Here is a 22,944-nt window from a genome sequence, read left to right on the forward strand (position 1 = left end):
TACAGCCACAGCTAAACTGTAAACTTTGGCAGAAAGCTGTAGTTTTCCATAAATACCTTTAAAGAGGCATTTCCTAGACACAGAGGTAGAGACCGTCACACAGTCTTGCCGTTGGCTGAGTGCCCGCCACGAGCCAGACCCATCGCGCCCACTGCCGCCTCCTGCCACGACAGTCTTTCCCTCTGCTTTCCAGAGGAAGAAATGGAGCCTCAAAAACATCAACGTGTTTAAGACACACAGCTGGAGAAAAAGGGCCAATTCATGAGCTCAGTTTTGCTTTTTTCTTTCTTTTCTGGGCTCAAAGACTTTTCCTGTCCATGTTGCACCTTGCAGAGCAGAGAAGGGCTGCAGGGTCTGGAGGTCGCCACCACTTGGAGAATGATGTGGACGAGGAGCCTGAAAATGACACTGTCAGTGACTGGCTCAGGGAACACATCAAAGTTTCCTCTTCGAGTCTGAGCTCCTTAAGGGGGCTGGACTCTGCCTTCTTCCTTGTCCAAGAGAAGTCAGGCACCTCCACGTCAGAGATGTGGTAGGAAGAGGTGTGATGCCCCCAGAAGCTCTTTGGTGAGACTGAGAATCCAAACGTGTGGGAACGTAACAGTTCATCACCGGCAGCTTTGGGGCTCGGTCTGGACACCCTCTTGAACCATAGGAACAAGTTTGGATTCTCAATTTCTCCTGAACAGGACAGGCAGCCTCCGAAGGCAGGGCATTGGGGTAGGTAAGGGCGCAGCCTGCCTGGGGTGGAGTCCTGACTGTGGGGCAGCTTCTTTGCCTTGCCTGGACTCAGTCACTTTTTCTGCAAAGTGGGGACACTAGCAGCAATCATCTCAAAGATGCTGAGGATCAAATGAGTAAATAAAAGCAAAATGCTCTTAAAAGTTTCTGGTGCATAGTAAGTGATATGATGTGGCCATCCTTCAGGAACAATTTATTTGCTTTCAGCTAAAACGTATTCCTTGCTTTCACGAAATTGAAACACAGCACTTATGGTAAAAGTCGCCTATGTGATTTTCATGCTGACTACCGATTTGCGCAGACGATGCCACTTCTGAGAGTGTCATCAACACTGCAGACTGTCTCTGCTGTGCAGGGACCTTGGTGAGCAATTAACAGACAAATGTGATGATAATATTGGTAAATAAATGGTGATTTTCCCCCCTTCTTCCTTAGTTTTGACATTTTTTCTAGTTTACTTATATAATATTACTTTTAATAATGTACCTTTTGTGATTTATCTTGAATCTAGATGTGAGTGCATTTTCACTTCTTCATATTACCATGAAGACCTAGTTATTTCTAGTCGTTAATAAGAGTAATGATGGGAGCTGGTGGGATGCTTGAAAGCCCGTCTTTCTGGGGATACAAATCAGTGTGTCCCTGCCTGATGCCTCGGTGCCATGGCACCTCCTCTCAAATCTTAGGTCAAGGGCTTCAGAGGCTGATCGCTTAGTTAGGAGGGGGGTGAGGACCACGACCACATTCCCAGCAGGACACTGGGGACAGGCGGGAAGAGTGTGGGGATACAGTCCTAACACTGTACAGCCCCGCCCATCACCGCCATCCTCACGCCCCACTCTTCCATCTTCAGTAACGCACCCGACAAATGTTTCCTGATCGCTTAGTGTGTCCTGGGCGCTGGGCTGCATGTCGGGAGTGTGGCTACAAACCAGCCTCTGTCCCTGCTCTTCAGGGGCAGCCTCAGGGTCAGGGTAGGGGAAGGAGATGCAGAAAAAACCAAGCATTACCATACTCACGGCAGGTGCTAAGATGCAGGAAGAAAGTCATGCTAGGACTGCCTAAGAGAGGGGCGTTTAACCCTGCCTTGGGGGCCAGCGAGGGTTCCCTGGAGAAAGTGTGTCCTGTGCAGAGTCACTTGTTTCCTGTCTCTGTAACTTGTCCCCACTCATGAATATTCTTCTCCATCTTGTTTGCCAAGTGACAAAGCAGGGGCCTGGGACAAGCTGATTTCCTGCACACGTCCAGTGTGGATGAGAGTGCAAAACGGCGTCAGTTACATATAGCATGAAAGAATAGAGAAGGTGGATTATGACTATTAGGGTTTTGATATTTCATTGGAATTTTAGATCGCTAATAGATTTGAAACATAGCTCTTAAAAACTGAAGTATAGTTGACATACACTATCATTGAAGTTATATACAATATAGAGATTCACAATTTTTAAGGCTTATGTTCCATGTGTAGCTGTTATCAAATATTGGCTATACTCCCCACATTGTACAAGGAATCCTTGTAGCTTGTCTTATACCTAATAGTTTGTATCTTTCACTCCCTTACCCTTATCTTGCCCCTCCCCCCTTTCCTCTCCCTACTGGCAACCACAAATTTGTTCTGTCTGTGAGTCTATTTCTTTTTGGTTACATTCACTAGTTTGTTGTTGCATTTTTTAGGTTTTTACATATAAGTGATATTACACAGTACTTGTCTTTCTCTGTCTGACTTATTTCACTTAGCATAATGCCCTCCAAGTCCATCAGTGTTGCTGCAGGTGGCAAAATTTCATTCTTTTTGATGGCTGAGTAGTATTCCATTGTACATCCGTACCACAGCCTCTTTACCCACTCCTCTGTTGATGGACATATAGGCTGTGAATTAGAGCTCTTTAGTATTTCCAGGTTTCTGTTTAGTTTTCTAAAAATGAGTATTTGTCAGCCAGCCTCTCCTCCCCTTGCTCTGAAGATGAGTGACAGCAGTGTGTATATCTGGAGGGGAAACGGAGGAGGGTGCCCTGACTCCAACACCATGCTGTAGACAGTCCATCCTCTCTCTTGTTTGCCTAGTGGGGTAGGGGAGAAGGAACCAGCTTCCCAGGGCTGGAATGCCTAAATGTAAAGTGTTCCCTTTTTTGGGGAGGGGGGTATTGTTATGGGCATGGATTCCCAAGCAAGACATTTTCCAGGCAAGAGGAATGAGTCCATGAGGTGACCGCAGAATTGGGGACTGACTGGGGTGAACCAGGGGGCTAGGAAACTCAAGGGCCTGTTTCTTCCCCATCCATTGCCCACTAGTCCTGAGCTACGTGAGCCCTGGGAACAGCAATGCCTCCTGGGAGAGCAGCAGTGACACGGGCAGGGACACATTCCATTTGTCTTGTTTGGTTAAGCGTCTGCCAGCCCCAGATCAGGTTCGTCTGTGTCAGCACCTCTGAGGGACACACACGCCCCTCTGGCCGACATCGCCTGCAACATTGACAAGTCAGCTTTCCCCAAGGCTGCCTCTCCCCCAAGCCAGGCTCCACCCTCTCCGTCTGAGCAGGGGACTCACTCCTGCATGTCGCCCTGTGTCACCTGGGCCGGCACTGCGCTAGGAAGAGATGGTGGCCTGTGGCATCAGATTGTGCCTCGGGAAACCTGAGGCCATGCCGAGAGGGGTTCCTTTTCAGGATTTCAGTCTGAGAAAGAATGCGAAGGAAGAATGTAAGACATAAACTTGCATCAAAGCGGGACAGAGAGGGGGTCAGACAGAAGACCACTAACAAAAGCAAATGCATGATCCAATGGATATTTGTCAGGTCTTATCTCTTCGTGCATTAAGATACATTTTATCACTTTTATTTTGCAAATATTATTTCATTAATTATACATATTGAAGCTTTTGGGGGGGAGGTTCCTAAAATAGTTTGTTTCTCCCGAAGATGACTATTTGGTTCAAGATGTCATTGAAGTGGCTACCAAGAAGCATCAATGGCCACGGCCAACTCCTTCTGGTCTCCCTGTCTTCTCCAGGCTAGGCAGGGGTGGCCCTGGGCCTCACCCCTTAGCCTGAGGCCGGGAGCCGTCAGGGGCTGTGCAACCTCACTGCCCGCAGCCGGTGCAGCAGGAGCGCCTGCCGGACGCGGGGGGTCACAGTGGGGCACCTGTCCCCTGCAGCCCAGCCTCGGTAAGTGCAGCTGTGCCAATGGAGAAGGGGTGGGAGCGGGGCAGCCCAACCCTTCCCGGCCCCGGAAGCAGCATTTTCCTGGGGACCTGTGTCTTCCCCACTCATTGCCGACTAGTCCAAAGCTACTTGAGCCAGCTGGGAGAGTGGCAGTGACATCGGCAGGGCTGGTGTTGACATCCAACCACAACTCTCTCATATTGAGACACTGATGGCGAGGAGTCTGCCTAATCAGTTTACAGAGAAACAGCTATCACCGAGCAAGCGAGCAAGCAAGCCTAATTCTCTAAAGATCCTCCAGACACTGCATCATCACCCCGTCTCCCCCTTCCTCATTATGATTCCGCAATCTGTTTTTCGGAAGGAACAAACACATCTTGAAGTACTTTGCTCAGAAATAGCATCACAGTGTATTGGCGTCCCCTACTCCCCACACGAGGGAAAACCACCCTCAGCAGGAGGAGGAAGTGTCGGCTCCATACCGGGGCTCTTCTTAGGGCCCCCATAACTGTAGCCACTAGTGACTAGACTGGAGCCAATCCTGTAACAAGATGCAGGTGGATGGATCTGTGTGCCATCCACCTACGACAGCCAAAGAAAAGACTGGCACTGCTGGACTGGCTCTCAGACCGCTGGGAAGACCCTCGCCTCACGTGTGACTCACGGCCCATCGACTGAGACGCCAGGACCAGGGCATGCCCCCTCTGGAGTGTTTACACCACCGGAGCGGGCAGGCTCTTCTTGGCCCCTGCCAGGGCTCCAGCCTCCTTCAGGTAAAGCACGGCTGTTGGACCAAGACGTATGGAGAGGGTGAGTGATGACAGTGGGTTTGGGATGGGTCTTGATGGACGATTTGCGTGTGCTGCTCAATTAAGTTCATCCTCATCCCAGCTCTGTCACATGGTTATGATCAAGTTTCCATTAAACTTAACCCAGTGTCTTACAGTTGGCGACTCCGAGAGCTGGGATTAAAATCCAGGCTTGCCTGGCTCCAACCCTTGTGTTTCTCACTGCATAACACACGTTTACCCCACAGGGCTCTCAGCGCCATCACATCTGGGATTAGAAGAGTGTTTTCCTTGCTGCTAGATCCAAGTGAATACTCTCCTTTGTACTGAGCCACCTTAAGGTGGCCAGGTTTGTCTGAGCCAACTGGAGCTAGAGCGGACAGGGGACACGCCAAACCTATGATTGCTTACTTCTCCAATTTGAATTACATAGGTTGGGTACCAAGAACTGATGCTCTGCTGGATGATCCCAAATGATTAGCGTGGCTGAGGGCATACTGGGTTCTTGCTTCTAGAAAACCACGATGTAAACTAGTGCTCCTAGACTCCAGGTCTCTTGTTATGCTGAATAAATCCCACAGAGACGTAGTCATCCGCTCAGCTTTGATGTCAGAACAAAGCTCCTTATCGTCATGGCATCTTTATTTCCGCTCCTGCCTCTCCATTCCTACTGGAAACATATAGCCAGACTTGGTGGTTATGGAGCGGTGGTGTCTTTACTTCATCCTTGATAACCTTTTCAAGAAAACTTACATCTTGGCATTTCAGGGACTGCAAATCCAGGACGACACCTAAGATGTGGGCACTTCTGAGCCGTGTGCCTGGATGAGGGGTGACAGGAGGAGAGTCGAAGTTCTCTTTCAGTCTCTGATAAACTCCCAGTGACCAGGGAACCGGGTCCCCACGGCTTTTTATCACCGAGACACTAGCTCTATGATGCCATCTCCATGGAGATTCATACATTGAGGGTAAAAAATGCCTATTTCCTGCCACGAGTAAGAGGATGCCTGAGAGTTGGGTCACAGCACCTTCCACCTGCCTGGACTCATCAGCAGGACTGTGTGTCCTCTGGGTCCCAGTATAGAACTCGTTTTCAGCAGAATCCAGTTTCTATATTTTAGGTTAGTAACTTATCAGATGGTTGGCCCAAAAGATGGAAACCAACAAGTTTCATGTATTGCATTTTGGTTAATTTCTCAGGGGTTCTATCGCCCTCCAGGTGGCTGTCTCCCAGGTTACTGGCATCCTTCTGCTCTACTCATCGCATCTCCTACCTCCATCCGGTCACTTTTCTGTACCGTGTCTTCTTCAAGGTATTTGCAGCCCCCAGCCCTGCATGGTTACAATCGTGGAGGTCTACAAGTGCCCAGACCAGTGTGCAGAAGATCTCCTGAGGGCCAAGGTAGGTTGTGAGACACAAATTTCACACCTACTTCAGCCCAACAGCTTGTGGCATGGGAGGGAGACCAGACTTAGTAAGTTTTTACCCTTATTCATGCTTTACTTGCAACTGTCAATTCACTTTAAATCTGTACTTTCTACCAGATCAACCTCACTTACACAACAGCGTGAGTTAGGTTACACAGCCTCACTACACAAATCACACAAATCACCCTGGGACAGGGGACCTAACTAATCCACCCGGGAGAGTTGCCTCAAGCTCTCATGTGTAAAAGAGAGATAATGATGCCGAATTTATGGACTGGTGAAAAATAAGTGGAATAAATACACAATCCCTGTCATATCTATTCATTAAATGTGGCTTGTCACCACAACTTTCATATTTCTGCGAGAGTATATTACCTCCCCGCAGCCCCCTGAGCCCTTGCGTTAAAACTTGTCAGACTTTGTTCATTCACAGCCCGTATTTAGACACCAAGTGCTATTCATTTTTTTCTATTCATTCCCACTATCAATGTATCACTTAGACACATTTTTTTATGCCCACACTATTGTCATGGCTGCTAGCGGAATAAATTAAGCAATGCATTCATTCGAGGAGGATTTGAGCGTCTAATATGTGCAGTGTTGAGTGGTGTTGGGCCAGAGGGGCAAACCACTCTGATGAGGGTCAGTCCTCCTGGTACTTAGGTTCTTGTGGGTGAAGGCAGATCACGAACAGATAAACAAACAAAAGTTTTGATGGTGACACGTGTGACGCCAACACCAAAACAGCGTGATGTGATGGAACATGGGGGGCAGGTGGAAGGCGGGGAGACCAGGAGAACCAGCTGTCTAGGGAAGAGCTATTTGTGGAGAAGCTACTTGAGCTGAGATCTGAGAGACGAGAAGAAACCCAAGATCTAGGGGCGGAGCGTTTCAGGCAGGGGCAGTGAGGGCAGAGGGCCCTTGAATGGGAAGGAGCCTGGCCAGGAGGAGGGACAGTGGGCAGCCCAGTGTGGCTGTTTACAAGAGAGAGGAGCCCAGGGACACAGGATGAAACCAAAGAGGAGGGCAGGATCGTCTCCTGTGGGAACATCAGGTCATGGAGAATTTAGGGTTTAGGTCATGGGAAGGATTTAGGATTTCACCCAAGGTGTAAGATGAACCACTGGAAGTTTTTGACAAGGGGATAGCAGGATGTGATGGATGCTTTAAAAAGCTCACTGCGCTGGCCCAGTGGAGAATAGAATAGGGCGAGAAGCTGGTGGCTGGGCTCGGTGGAGATGGAACAAAAAGGAAAATACAGGGCAGGGTTTTAAGAGTCCATGCTAATGGTCCTGAAGGGATTTCTCTACTCCAAAATTTTCAGTGCTATCCCATATACTTCCTGCCAAATCAAATCTCAGTAACTTTGGTTTCCAAGTCCTCCTTGACCCTTCCCTGGCTACGTTTCATGGACTGTTGACTTTTCCAAACTCCACACTATCTACACTGTGTGGTTAATAAGCAAGCGAGTAATCACACCCTCTCTGGGGTTCTGCGCAGCCTTTAAGGTGGATTCGTCCTCTTTTTCAAGATAGAAAATCCCTTTAGAAGAGGCTCTGTATTGACCTTTTCCCCCATATCCTCCGTCATACTTACTACAGCTCTAAACACAGGGTATGGTGTGGAAACTGCTGACTGATTGATGAAAACCATGCATCACTCGCATTCGTTTCTTCAGGATTTCTCTTGTATGAGAGGTGATTATCTGTCAGTATTCATGGCGTCATTGAACCAATATGCAAGGCATTCATCATCTTGGGGATAAGCAGATGAAGCTTCCTTGTAATCTTTCTATTTTGCTGGGAAAATTTCACTTGCTTCGGAGTTTATGAGGCCATAAGTGGCTCCCATCTGTTGATGAACATATTTCTAAGAGTCATTTAGTCTCAAGGATGAAATACTTGAGGGGAAGTTAAATGGTAACTTTTATACTAAGTGTCATCTCAGTAACAGAACCAAAATTGGAAGCATGTGTTCAATTTTGGTCTTACGTTTTCGAAGCTTTAGGTCAGGCGAAGAATTAATTTCATTTCTTTACAAAGCAGATTATGCCTAATAAAATCTATTTTGTTTATGGTCACATTTAAGTCAATCCATTGCCTTAGAAAATGAGAGAAATCTGATTGGCTAATTACTCAACATAGTAAATTACATTATTCCCCATCCACAGAACACTGCCCTAATTGAATTATCCAGTAATAAATAGTGTGATGGAAATATTTCCTTTTAATACATTTTGAGCAAGGCATACACCAGTGATGAAACAGTGAAGAATCTTGTTTATTCCATCCTTGTTTGAGGATCAACCACAGAATATAACATAAGACTTCTGTGGATAATTCCACATTAAAGATAACAAAGCAAGGTAGCTCTCACTGGAATCCTTACTGGTACTTTTGAATATTCACTACTTGTCTGTGTATCTTTTCCTTCCCAGAAATTTGTTCTCTGATAAGCGCTACTTTACAAAATAAAGTTTCAGTAAAATTGGTTTTAATTTACGCACTATCAAAGAGATATAGGTTGGATCATGCTCTCTCTGGGGAGGTAGAAAAACTCTCTAGGACACCTTCTTTCACTCTTGAGATTCGGGTGAGGACCACTTCCTCAGCCAAATGCAGATGCACACGAAGGTCTACACACAGTGTCAGGGATACCTGAGGGATCTGCCCCGAGGGGCCAAAACCGTGTATTTAGCATGGAGTCCGCAGCATCGGCCTTGTATGAATGACTACTAGTTGTTATTTATTTTTTTTTTTCATTTTGGGCTTTTAGAAATATTTATTGCGGCCAAATGTTGGAAACAGTGAAATTCAAAATGATGAAGTTTTTGTTTAAAAAATTGTTTCAGTTTGCACATAGAAAGGAAATAGGCATTTTAGCATCGTTATGGGGAACAGAGCTCAACCTTAAGCAGCGATCTGCATACACTATAAATGTATTTCTGATCCTTGATCATTACTTCTTAAAACACATTTTTTATGTCCACAAGCAACTTTTATTCAGAATGATGACTGCTCAAGGGCTTCTTTCCCACACCCCCAGAAAACACCAAGCTTGCTCTTGAGTCCTTCATTCAGTTCCTTATCACGAGAAGAAAGAATAAGATGGGCAAACAGCTTAAAGGTAGATTAAAAGATACTCCATTAGAAATGTATATTCAAACATGAAGACAAATGGGCTCTTTGGCCCGTTCTGATCATAGCTTTAACCCAAGAAATGGAAGACTTTCTATGGGGAGGTGACGTCTGAGTTACTGAATGTTGAAGGGTCCCCACTAACCACGCTCCTGGCTCGTAGAACTTGGCCGCTGGGGTTAGTTTCTATGTGTTGAGGGAAAAAAATCCCCGAGGATGGTGCTGACCATTTTGCTCATAAAACCTGCTGAGCTGAAAGCCTGCAGTTACCCAGTGAGGCTCACCTTCAGGTACAGACGCTAACAAGTAGGGAGGGATGCATTAGAAAACTCAGTCGAGGGGATGAAAAAGATGAGAAACAGACTGACTAGAAAACACTTGTGGAATAAATTTTCCTGGCCTGTTGGGTGACAGCGTCTTAGGTGGTGTCATTCAGTTACACTAGATGGTAAATTCACTGTTTTTAATTTTTTTAAATAGATGTTACATTTTTAGTAGTTTCAGAATCCCATATTCTCTCAAATGAGTAAATATATAGTGACATATTATTAATAGTGAAGAACTTACAAAAGGGTTTTTAGAAGTAAGGTACTTTTCTGGAAAAGAGAAGAAGAGAAGATGTTTTAGCTGGTGACAGTACAGGTTTCTACTTCAACACTTGTTTTGTGCCCGTGGTAGTTCGGTCTGGGCTCTCTTAAGAAAAACTGCCAGTAGGCAACAGATTACCCCAATGTATACTGTTTTTTTTTTTAAAGTTTCTTTTCAGGTGACAAATAGTTTTTCTCTGAGACCAGATTCATTTGATTTTTCACTTACTTAATTAAAAAAGTAATTTAATGCTCATCAGGAACCCCAGAGTGAGTACCTGCTCATTTTGATAGTTACTACGTTTTGAAAAAAATAAATAAAAAGATCTACCACATCATAAATACCTGTATTCTAGAGTCAGTCTCCTAACCAACTGCTTTGGTGCTGGTGTCAAAATTAGAGTACTGGTTAGGGTGGTCCTAAGTGGGAGCATTTAATTAATGGAAGAATGTTCAGAACTTGTGTAGTACAGCACAACAGCAAGGAGAAAGGATTTCAGAATGAGATCCACCTAGATTCAGGTTCCAGCTCTGTCACTCATCATCTGTGTGCCTTTAAATAAAGGTATTTAAAGCCACAGAGAAGAGTGGCTGATCTTACGGTAGAGTTGGACTGCTTGCTTCCATTCTTGGGCAAGCTACTTAGCTACCCTCTCCTTGACTCCCTTGATCTGTACCTACCTCCCAAGGTTACTGCTGTGAGGTTGAAAGGAGATAATTTTATGCAAGATTTAGCATAATGCCTGCACACATCAAGTTCATTAAATGCTTAATGGAGATTCTTCAAGATGGCAGAATAGGACACAGAGCTCACCCTCTCCCACGAAGTCACCAAAAATACATCTACATGTGGAACAGTTCTCACAGAATGCCTGCTCAACTTTGACAGAAGTGCAACTGGAACTATAGGGAGAGTCTTCATGAAACTGGATACACAACAAGGTCCTACTGTACAGCACTGGGAACTATAGTCAATATCTTGTAATAGCCTATAATGGAAAAGAATATAAAGAGGAATACATATGTAACTGAATGACAATGCTGCACACCAGAAATTAACACAACACTGTAAATATACTTCAATAAAAAATTTAAAAAACACTTAATAATAATGCTAACCATTATTATTATTAATTTCATGCTCCACACGGCAGGACCTGAAAAATTACTAAATCTTTCAAATGTGAGTTTCCGCCTGTATAGAAAGGAGATTAAAATAGGTGCCCTCCTAGGCTTGTTGTGACCAAGAAATACGACGAAAACACAACTCTTGGTCACAGTTATTCAGAAGCATTCTGAGTCAGAATTATCTGCATATGTGATTGCTAGTAGTTCTTGCAGATTTGCTAATAAACAATTTTCCTTATTCCAGCCATTATTTCCTGCTTGGTGTTCATGCTTTTAAAACACTCAAGGACTATTTTCTCCTCCCTCTTGACAATGTATTTCCAAAGGCTCTTGTCTTTTTCCATAGACATCCTTATACAGTATTTTAACTTTTCTGGCTTCTGATTAAAGAGGCGAGGGCCTGCCCTTTGACATTAACACCTGAGTATCTCCTAGATATGAAGTCTTCTAGCCTTTAATAAAGATCATCTTTTATAAGTTCTTCTTTGTGGACCACCGTTGGTGCCGCCACTTTCAGTCTTGCTTCCAAGTACTTTTCAAAAAGACTCCTAAGTTGGACAGTTTTTTTAAAAGCACAACTTCCAGTTTTAGAAGGTAATCTTCAAAGAGAACGGAGGGACAAAAAAGGTCCTACTGCAGAGCACAGGGAACTATATTCAATAGCTTGTAATGGTCAATAACGAAAAATAATTGGAAGAAGAGTATATATGTGCATAAATCAATCACTATGCTGTATACCAGAAATTAACACAACATTGTAAATCACTATCCTTCCAAAAAAGGCATAATAGTCCCACATACACAATAAACAATGTTTTAGCTTCATAAGGAAACCAAATATTTTTAAGCATATTCAAACTCTACCTTGCTCTTTTGTCCCCTTCTGCACAATTTATACAATACTTTGTCTTTAAAAAGCAAAAAGAGAATGAGGAGATGGGAATCTTTACTAGCTCCTTGAGTGCTGAACCTGTCAAGAGAAACTCTCTTTAGGTCAAAGTTGTCTCCTTGAGTGCCTGGCCACTTTGATAAGAATAGTGCAAGGTAATGCAATCCCACTTTAAATTTAGAAGTTGTAAAGTTCACGCTATGCTGAAAAGGCAGCAGTGAATGGCATCGCCAACGCTTACATTCGAGAAAAAAAAAATGAGATGCCTAAGTCTTGACCCAAGCAAACAGTTCGATGTTCTGTAGGCAGTTACGAAATGTGGACATAAAGGTGAAATGAAGATGTGGGTCTCCTTGCCCTCCGATTCTTTCATTCCCCGACTGCGTGACCATTCTTCATAGAGACCACATGCAGCCTTAGCTTGTCTGTTTTTGGTTTCAGTTCCTTACTTGGAAGGGCAAAGGACAACATCTGGTTCCTGCTTGATAAGAATCAACGGCACACCAGGTTTGAACGGTCCAGGGTACCGGAAGGAGACTGCCCGCATCCCCACAATCCATCCCTCTGCCTTTTGAGATAATAGTTCAGTGAGTTAACGGATTTGCATTCTACCAGCAACTGGCTGGATGTTGCATGCAAGGAATACTCTCAGCTCTGTGATGACGAAAGTGTCTTGGAAGAGGTGACAGTGCGTTGGGCTCGGGAATATGAGTAAATTTTGTACATGCAGAGAAACAGGTGAGTATGTCGGCATGACAGTTTTAAATAGGACACAACAGTCTTACAGAAAGCGGTGCAATGGGAAATAAGTCTAGGGAGGCAGGGTGCACGCTCACCAGAGGAGGTCACAGGGCCTTGGGTTTTGTAGCCAAAGGTTAGGATTCTGTGGACAACAGGTGAGTGCGTTCAATCTTTTCTTCTTATTGGAATCACATTTTGAGATTTTTTTTTCTTCTTATTGGAATCACATTTTGAGATTTCTTATCGCTGATTTACAATGTTGTGTTAGTTTCTGGTGTACAGCACAGTGATTCAGTTATACATATACACATATATTCTTTTTCATTTATAGGTTATTACAAGCTATTAAATATAGTTCCCCGTGCGATACAGTAGGACCTTGTTGTTTGCCTATTCTGTATATACTAGCTTGTATCTGCTAACGTACTGAGTTTTTAAGTTGTAAATGTCTGATCAGGATCATCGTCAGCATATACGGAGCCTACAGAAGGATATGAATGGAGGCCCACGTACTGTAGGTCTAAATATTTAAGAATTTAAAGTAAGTGATACTCAAGACCTGGTCGTTGTTTTCACCCAGGGTCTGCAGCCTGTCCCAAAGGACTGCTCTGGGCCTAGAGGCTAAAGAAGCCCCTTCTCCTTGACGGCCACCCTGCCACTGGGGGCCACCAGGAGGAGAGTAGGATGGATACTGGCCTCAGCCAGGGACCCCAGGCAATGGCTGACCTGCCTCCACTGAGGACGGGGATGACCCAGTAAAGCTCATCAGGTTTCAGGAAACCTGTAAGGTTCTCTTACTTCATGTCTCATTTTTCTGACTCAGGATTGCCAGGCAGTTCTAAGTACCACGCAGAACATCACCTGCCCACGGCACCCATGTCCCAAGCAGGGGGGAGGGCAGGAGTACCGTTACCCAGAGGAACGCCATCTCCTGCACATCCTTCCACTTTGGGGTTTGGGGGGCTACCTTGAAACTAAAGCAGTTTCTTTTTCTCTCTGGTTTCAAAGGGCACAGGCTGATCTTTGATCACCCAGCCCAATCCCACCCCACTCGACCAGGGGGCCCAATCCAGCTGCTCTGTTCCTCTCCAACATTTTGTGTGTGCTCAACTGGTTATCAGACTTTACACATGAAGATGAATAGCAAAAACAAAACAAAACAAAAAAAGTGTTGCTATTTCTGTGCTTGTGATGTTTGGGTTCTTCCAAAGCATATGAACTCTCTTGGCCTGGTTTACACAGTTATGCCATGTCTGAATCCAACCACTGACCCAGAATTTCTTGGCGGGGGAGGTGTGGGTGGGGTCTCAATTCCTGTGCTAACAGCGTTCCACTGGTGACTACAGTGCAGAGGCAAGGTAAAATCAGGGAGGCATTTCTGTTTAATTATTGTTTTTCGGCAGAGGAGAGATGCCAGGTCACTGGGATTTTGGCAAGTGCAGTGGAACAGAATGATGAATGGAATGGCGGCAGAGCAGGAGGGCCGAGCAGGTGAGATGAGGGCCCGGGGAAGCAGGGCCCAAGGGCTGGGTGTCGGGGGAGAAGCTGGGTGGCCGGAGATCTGGGGCTACCGGAGATCCCATCAGAAGTGCAGGTGTTCGCGGCAGAAGGAGCAGAGGCTGACTCTCAGGTTTCCAGCTTGTTAGGAGGTGAACTGCCCCCAAACTAGTATGTCACAGTCCTAACTCCTGGTACCTGTGAATGTGACCTTGTTTGGGAACACAGCCTCTGCAGATGTAATCAAGATGACGTCATGGCTGATGTTCTCATAAGAAGAGAAAAGACACAGAGGGAGCACAGCCATGTGCCGACCGAGGCAGTGACGGAAGAGATGGAGCTAAAAGCCGAGGACCCCCGGGGTTGCCTGCAGCCGTCAGAAGCCAGGAGGGAAGCAGTGAAGCCTCCTCCCCTGCAGGTTCCAGGGAGAGCCCGGCCCTGTGGCGATACCTTTGATTTTGAACTTCTAGCCTTCAGAAGCGAGAGACAATACGTTTGTGTTTTTCAAAGCACCCAGTTTGTGATTGTTTTTACAGAGCACTCCCAGGAAACGAATACACAGCTGTGAGAGCAGCCGATGGCATTGGCTCTCTGGGCTGGGCGATCAGCGAAGGCAAACCCGCCTCACAGGCAGCGCCTGAACTGGGAAAATGTTCCCCACAACACGCACATCCAACCCACGAGAAACGGAGTCCCGTATTCAGTGTCCCTCTTTGTCACCAAGTTGTATAAACACAAAGTATGAATTCATTCTGGGTTTCAATGATCTATTATCCAAAAAGGCATAAACAGAAGGTATCAATTTACTACGGATTTCAATTGCCTAGGCCCTACAGAAGAAGGCAGTTTCCACGATTTAAGGGAAGAGCGTTTATATTCAGTTTTCCCATTCTCATACTGACCATAGTCTACTTTGGTTTTGAAGGTATGTTGGGAAGGATCTTAAGGTATTATCTTTCATCTACCATAGTCAAAATGATTCAGAAAAACCTGGAGGAGATTTTCATCTCTACGAGGAACATTTTTCAGAGAGGAAATTGTTGCAGTGTTGAACTGCCAAAGAGACAGCTGAAAAAAAAATGGGTCACGCATTCATCTCATTCTGGGACATAAGCTGCCAAGTGATTCACTGCTCATTTCTGTCCTCTTCTCGTAAACAAGCTGCGTGAACAAGTTACTTTAAAAAAGCATCCTGATTTCCCCAGTGAATTACACAGGCAAAGAATCCAAGGTTCCCTCCAGAGAACTCAAATAGTTGTTTGTTCTCAGAGCTCAGGTGTGGTAAAAGAGCCCCGGGCTAAAAACGCAGCATATCGGCTGGTAGGCTAGAAACTTCCCTCCACTCCAGCCCTGATTCCTCACGCTGGTCTGCAGCTCGTAGCTTGCCCAATGGCATAAAAAAAAAAAAAAAAAAAAAAAAGGAAAAATAAAGAAGACTTGCTTTTCGATTTCAATTTAATTACACAATCTATAGTGCCTAGTGGGAAGGATTTAGGAGCAAGATGGACGCTCAGCAGCGCTCCATTGTACATTCCTTTCTGATAAAGAACCCTGCATTGATCATCTAAGGTGAATACATAGAAACGTTTTTCAAAAGCCAAATCCTTTGGGTGGCAGAGTGTTTTAAAGGAGGGGAGTGTGGAGGCAAGAGGTACGGACTTGCAGTTGTAAAGCCAGTCAGTCATGGACGCAATGTACAGCACGGTGACCGCAGTCAATACTGCTGTGCACGTGGGAGTTGCTAAGAGAGTAAATCTTAAAGCCATCACCGGAAAAAAAACGTTTTGTTAACTTTGGATGGTGACAGATGGTAATTAGGCTTACTACAGAGATCATTTCACAGCGTATATAAATATGGAATCATTATGTTGTCCACCTGAAACTAATGTATGTTATATGTCAATTATATCTCAATTAAAAAAAATTAATAAGGAAGTGGCTTCACTTCTTGGCTCTTTGCCAGACTTTGGATAAATCAGAGGTGTAAGATGCCTCTTAGAATTGTATTCCTGGTGCCTTCTTGAGAGTCAGGGGCACCTCCCTACTTGGAAGAAGAAAGGATAGACATTCCACTGCAGAATTAGAAACACCAGCTGGCAGACACTGACTGAACAACAGCACAATTATCTGTTTTGAGAATGACTGTGTAATGAATATACTTAAGACCCTTACCTCTTAAAGTCAAGTCCAAAGAATTTCACTCTCTGACTGGGACTGGAAACCATTATGATTTTATCTGGCACCAAATCAATGTTTAAGATTATGAGTAAATATTTGGTGTTCTACTTTGGTGTCTACATACTCTTACTAGTTTGGCCAAGGGTAAAAAGAAGAAAAGTACAGGAATGAAAATTAGCCCCAAAGAAATGGTCTTAATATATTTTTTGACCAACTAACTGCTTTACCTTGTTAAGTTAATAAAGAAAAAAGGCCTCTTTATAAGCAAAAAGGACTCCCTATGTGACTTTAAATAAATAAAAATGGTAGGATTAACTTTACTGGTTATCTGTTGCTCAGCCTTACCAGACCACCTGAGTATGTACAGAGAGCTGAAAATACAATGTCAAAGATACAAAGCACAAAAGGCAAATAAACTCTTTGAAATGGCTCACTGACTTTAGCATTGCACAGTGACACCATTCTGAAGTATTAACATGGCTGCTAGGAAGAGTCAATGTTTACAATTATATTCAAAAGCGAAATGGTACCCGGTAAGCATTACATTTTCCCTACTGCATCTGCAGTCTAGTATTTTAGCCAAATGAATGAATAATTTTTACAGTTTGATGAATTACAGGGCATCTGGCACAGATTAGGTAAAGCTAGAGCTTAATTTGGTTGGAATGACAATGGAGACTGGAATTGGAATTTATTTTGAAGGGCATCAGAAGGCTCTGAAACACGTAGCCTTGACTGGTATAAATGCAGATGTACCATGCTTCTCCTTGGCGAGCGTGAGTTATAATTGACGCCATAGGAGAACAACAGAAAAAGACACGGAGATTTTTGTGTCTCTGCCCGAGGCCCACATCTACATTCCAAGTCTAGTGGAAGGGGCAGCCTTCAGAGAAGCAGCGGCCAGACTGGCCTGTGGGAGGAGGGTGGGGCGGGGCAAGACAGGCTGCACTTGGTTTGTATGTTTGGCTGCGTCCGTCAAACCCCTCAAACAGTTGTGCGGAATGCCTCCATCTACTGGTAAATATAAAAGAAGAAAAATCAGTAAAAAGGGAAGCAGGCAGGAAGACACTGGTTCAGTATACACAGAAATCAAAGGCTGGAATGGAAAATCAACTTGCGTGTTTCCATCACTGGGAGTTTAGTTCTTAACTGTTTGGGATGGAGTGACTGGGTGAATTAGAACTTCAGAAAATCACGGAGGAGCATTACCTTAGTTAAGGGAGACGTACATAAAAGTATCTATTTGCTGCCATGAGAGTATCCATGCAGAGGTCACCATTTGCCCAGAGACACTTATGTGTTAGAACTGCCTCCCCGCCTTGGGGAGGTGCGTGTGGAGGGAAGGAGTGAGGTGGGAGGGACAAGGAAAGTGCATGATCATCCACATACGACCCATTTATTTGTTCTCAGAAACAATAACCATACGTCGCTCATATCCAATACCTAGCAATGCTCTTTTTAAAATATTTACAAATGCTTGATTATTAACATTTAAAGTAAAATTCTATATTACAGTTTATGAGAAGTGAGGAAATACCTGGTTGGTGATATATTCCTGGATTTTTTCTCTAGTCACTGAAAGAGAAAGCAAAAAGAAATTTAACATTAAAGTATGAAAATGAATAAAAATACAGTACTGGTCTTGCTCTGTTCTCACTCAAAACTCCATCAGCTGTCATGGACTCTCCGAGCAAAGATGTGTATCACAATAGAGACATTTACCATCACTCCAATAATTGGAATGAAAAAAGTCAAAACCAAAATAAACTACATTAGGCACAGATAATAGAAAAATGAGTGGAAATCTGGGAAGGGAGATATCAGAAGAATGTATTAAACTCTGGCAGAGAAATGGTAAAGCAATGAGAAGGTCAGAAGAAAAATCTGAACCACAGCCAGTCAAAGATTTCCAAACAATGACAACCTGTTCCAGCACAATACTGACACTGAGCTCCTGGAAGCTTGAGGACGAGACAAGATTTAAAGTGGCGGATGGCAGAAGGGCTACTTTTCTCTTGCCTATGAAGATGAGAAGGACATTCTTATGCTTTGGTACCACCAGAGACTAAAACACAAACCAACAGTTCTATAAATGGTATCTTGGTCAGGACAGAAACAAATCAGGGTAACATATGAAAAGCAACAGAGGGGTACAAATAATGAAGACTCTAAAATAATAAACCTCAGTCATGGCAAAAATAGCTTGAAAGTGATCAATATCATGTATGTCTTAAAGACAAGGGAAAAAAATCCATAGTGCTAACAGGATCACCAACAAACCACCAGAAAGAGAGGAAAGAAGACATTTTGTGGGCCCATCGTTATGTGCTTGTGAACATCTTGGTGTGATATGTACACTTTATTAAACCTGTCCTTTTAAATTTTTCATTAAGATAATTGTGTAGTCATGTGCATTTGTAAGAAATAATACAGACAGGTCCCAGGTACCCTTTACCCCGTCTTCCCCACCGGTGACATCTACAAGATCTGTACTACAGTGGTATCACGACCAGGACACTGACATTGACCCAGCTGAGACACAGAACACTTCCACCACCACAAGGGTCCCTCACATCGCCCTTTGATAGTCACAGCCATCCCACACGCCGCCCCACCCTCTTCTTAACTCCTGGCAACCGCTAATCTCTTCTCCATTGCTATCATTTTCTCATTTCAAGAATGTTGTGTAAATGGAATCATACATTTTATAACCTTTTGGGACAGGATTTCCTCACTCAGCATAATTCTCTGGAAAGTCATCCAGGCTGCTGTGAGCATTCCTACCTTTTTTTTTTTAAAAAAAAAATTGGTGAGTAGTATTCCACGGCAAGGATGTACCAACCCTTGTTTAGCATTTCACCTATTGAAGGCTAGTTTCTAGCTACTGTGAAGAAAGCTCCTATCAACATTTGTATACAGCTTTTTATGTGGACATAAGTCTTCATTTCTCTGAGATAAATGCCCAGGAGTGCAATTGCTGGGGGGTGTAGTGTTGCATACTTAGCTGTTTAAGAAACTATCAAACTATTTAAAAAAAGCACATAATGAGTAAGTGATATTTACCAGTCAATTAAACAACCAATAATAATCATATATGGAAATTTTACTAAGTGTTCAGCACCAGGCGAGGTGTTACACAGGACACAGCAGATGAACAAGGAGCACAGAAAATGAAATGGTTCTGTTAAGAGTGGGCTATTCAATGTTAAAAAAAAAAAAAGAGCGGGCTATTCAATCAAGCCACTGTCACGAAACGCCAGGGGCCGGGCAATCTTGGCGTTTCCAGATAATAAGGACCAATTTTCTTCATTTTTTAAAATGGTACGGCCCAACCAGACATTCTTGATATGTTTTAATATTAAGATTTCTTTTGTCAGATAATATGCAGAGTGTTAAAAGAGGAGTGTTTAATGGTTTGTAGAAAAAAAAAAAACACCTTTTGAATTAGACCACTAGTATGGCTAAGAAGAGGGGGAAGAATGTTCTCGAAGGAGGAAGAGTCTATGCAAAGCTGTGTGGCAGGAGGGAACAGGGTGGGTCCAAAGCCTGGGAAGGAAGCCAGCCAGGGGGAAGTACGGGGAGGGGGGTGAGGGCTGAGACGAGGCTGGACAGACGGGTGAGAGGCTCAGGTAGACTGTTTGTCAGAGATTTATGATCGGAAGTCAGTTATTAAGGGGGTTTAGCCCAGAGTGTGATGCGGACACTGGAATGGCTTGGTCAGATTTGCATTTGTAGAAGACCCCTCCCACTGCGCAACGGGCTGGAGGCGATGCTGGGGGCAGCAGCATTGCTACAAAATCTTAGTTTTGCTTCCTTAGGAACCAAGGGAAAGCTGAAGGGATTCAAGTGAAAAATAAGAGCCCAAACAATCAAATAATTGTCACCTAACCGTGTAGCGGGTCACTGGACTCTAGAAAATGGAGGAGACAACAACCTGGTGCCTCATACTGTCATTGACTACATGTCTGACTTGGGTCCAGTTAATGTTCTCGTCTTGTTTGGCCATTTATAGGAAGACTTAACCATATTTTCCCTTCTCTGGATTTGTGAGGAGTAAATAAAATAAGCATGAATTTTGCAGGCAAAGGGTGAGAGAAGGCATTCTAGGGGGTTGAGACAGGAAGATTAGTCTCGGGGGCAGGATGAGGGTGTGTTTGGTGAGTCGTGAGGCGTTCTGAGTGGCTTGCGCCGTACGACCGCATGTCCCACAGCAGGCGGGATGCAAGGGGTGTGGGAAGAAGGTAAGAGACCAGCCTTTGGAGGTTGTGGACCAGAGGTGAGACTGAGAGGGGCTTTGCAGGCTGTGGGAGGTCAGCAGAGAGTTTTTAGAAGGGGGACGAGGTAGGAAAAGCTGTTCTCGAGAAAGAGGGCTTGGGCGGTGGTGTGGAGGATGAGTTGAGGGTGAAGGGAAGACGGAGGCAGAGAGAGCAATGAGCATGCTTAGTGTCTGGGCTTGAGTGATGAGGGCTTGAGGCCAGGGATGAAGGGACGTCTGGAGCAGGTGGCGTTTCTGAAGTAGTGTCTGGAGACGGACTGGACGTGGGAAGTACAGGAGCAGGGAGCAGGGCACCCTAGGTTTTCAGCCACGGGAACACGTGGGTAATGACGTCACTGAAGACACGGTGGGAGAAGGAACAGAATTGAAGGGGACTTTATTAAGCAAGTCCTGTGGGCTCGTTCTCGTAATTAAAATGAAGATATCTATAGGTTATGAAAGCTGACATGGCAATTATGGTGGATTGAATAATGGCCCACCCTCACATGCCTACATCCTAATCTCTGGAACCTGTGAACATGGTACCCTACCTGGCAAAGGCATATGCAAATGCGATTAAGTTAAGGATCTTGCGATGGAAATATTATCCTGCGTTATCTGAATGTGCTCAATATAATCATAAGAGTCCTTATAAGAGGGAGACAGGAGAGCCAAAGGCAGAGAGAAGGCAACATGATGATGCGAGCAGAGGTCAGACTGACGCCGTGGTTGGAGGGGGACCATGGGGCGGACAAAGCTGCAGAGGGAGGCCATGGGCATTGCTGGCTCCACTTAGAATAGTTTGGGGACACTGTTGTCCATCAGGAGCTTCAGGGACAGAAGTTACAGAAATGCCCCCAACTCCCCCCCCCCCACCAAGTCTGAGGGGACTTACTTCTCAAAGACTTGTCATTCCAGAGTAACTGCCTCAGATTCTCTAACCTCCATGCCGAGACTCACGCATCCCTCCCATTGTAAGTGGTTTGATTAACCACCTCAAACTGAATTATAACTTCAGGGGACATACTTTTGCTGCCTAAACAGTTTAGAACAGTGGTTTTTAACTTCTTTTAGGTTACAAGCCCCTTTGAGAATCTACGAGCAGCTACGAATCTGCTCCTCAGAAAAATGACAACACCCAGCAAAACAGGAAAATGGCAGGAGGCGAGGGGCCCTCTGAAGCCACACACAGGTTTGCAAGAACCTGCAGTTTCAAGTCTCCTCTGAACAGGAGGCCCCAGCACATGAGATAATTTCTCAGATTCCGGCTCCTCTGGACCATTTTTAGTCCCTGAAAAAGACTCATTAGCTGATTAGCCACTGCCCTCGCTTAAGGCGCTGAAAGCATGAGTCTAATGTCTTATTTTTATGCTAAAATATATGGTACCTTCAATATGTCAGATATCTCCTAAACTTGGGTGTGCAGGGACGTACACGGCAGGGCGACCACCCTCCAGGTCAAGGTCAAGTAGGAGAAGAGATAAGTGGAGATAAATGGCAGCACTGCACTGCAGGTGTTTTAATCGAGTTTTATGAATGACGCAGGGTGAGGACACAGAGGAAGAGCCACCCATGTGGCTGATCTTGGGGGACAAACAGGTTTCTGGGAAGGATGTTGCCAATGACCACTCTTACCCTCCTCCGTTTTAGCTTATGCAGAAATATGCCACTAACCACCAAGGACCACAATTTTAATTGATTTTTTAATTGGCTCTTTACTTAATGGTCTTTAAGAATATCTCCTGGATAAAGGCATGTCTGAACATACGCTTAGATGATGAATACAAGGACCAAGCATTGGGATGCAGGAGTCGGAATAATGAGCAAGTGGAACTTGAATCAGATCTTCAGAAAGGGGTGGAATTTGGAAAGCATCGTGACAATGACAGCTGTGGCTAGACGGGAGGATTTGGGAGAATTATTGGTGCCCAGGTAGGTTTGGGTGACCTGGAAACAAGTCGATTGCCTTACGTTTGAAGCAGTAGACAACTTGGGAACAATTATGGTTTCTTCAGCAGAGGTGGACTATGAAGAAAATGAAACTGGTGAATAGACTGAACAGAGCAGGTGGAGCAACTGGAGAACACAGAGGGGGCTGTGTGGGTGGATAAACTGGGATAAAGGATTAAAGATGGGAAAGAGTCATATGGGGCTTATTTAGTCACTTAACAAATATGTGATCGGCTACCACGGGTCACATATGGACAAGCTCTGGGGAATCAGCTGGTCCCTCGCTGCACCCAAGAGCTTGCTGGCTGGGCTCCCTGCCCTTCCCTGGCATCGTCTACCTCTTTACCATCGCCGACATTTTGCATTATCCTTTCTGTAGTGATGCTCAAACTGTTCTGAAGGTACCACTGGTGAACTCTTCAGACGAGGAAAGGAAGGGGAAGTCGGGTTACGAATCTCCTCCTC

General features: G+C 44.7%; 2 protein-coding genes across 9 annotated transcripts in view; one reads left to right on the plus strand and one right to left on the minus strand.

The window, feature by feature from the left end:
* Positions 1 to 22,944, minus strand: part of CHST9 (carbohydrate sulfotransferase 9) — a 186,473-nt gene that overhangs the window by 7,326 nt on the left and 156,203 nt on the right. For 6 of the 8 annotated variants that reach the window (XM_032467471.1, XM_032467473.1, XM_032467470.1 and 3 more), the window contains one exon: positions 17,812 to 17,849. The exons of the other annotated variants lie outside the window; for them this stretch is intronic. In XM_032467471.1, the coding sequence (XP_032323362.1) occupies positions 17,812 to 17,849 (38 nt within the window). The remainder of the gene's footprint in view (positions 1 to 17,811; positions 17,850 to 22,944) is intronic. 8 annotated transcript variants of the gene reach the window in all.
* Positions 3,340 to 15,516, plus strand: LOC116659661. The gene is made up of 5 exons (XM_032467479.1): positions 3,340 to 3,441; positions 3,751 to 4,711; positions 5,909 to 6,091; positions 14,003 to 14,090; positions 14,325 to 15,516. Exons 2-5 carry the CDS (start codon positions 4,597 to 4,599, stop codon positions 14,662 to 14,664), a joined length of 726 nt encoding a protein of 241 aa, XP_032323370.1. The 5' UTR covers positions 3,340 to 3,441; positions 3,751 to 4,596; the 3' UTR covers positions 14,665 to 15,516.

This window comes from Camelus ferus, chromosome 24, assembly GCF_009834535.1.
Source record: "Camelus ferus isolate YT-003-E chromosome 24, BCGSAC_Cfer_1.0, whole genome shotgun sequence".
Taxonomy (NCBI): Eukaryota; Metazoa; Chordata; class Mammalia; order Artiodactyla; family Camelidae; genus Camelus; species Camelus ferus.

Coding starts and splice junctions, on each gene's coding strand:
- LOC116659661 (XM_032467479.1), top strand. CDS start 4,597: ATGCCCCCTCTGGAGTGTTTACACCACCGGAGCGGGCAGGCTCTTCTT. Junction 4,712..5,908: donor GACCAAGACGTATGGAGAGG/GTGAGTGATGAC, acceptor ATCGCCCTCCAG/GTGGCTGTCTCCCAGGTTAC. Junction 6,092..14,002: donor AAGATCTCCTGAGGGCCAAG/GTAGGTTGTGAG, acceptor GTTTTTCGGCAG/AGGAGAGATGCCAGGTCACT.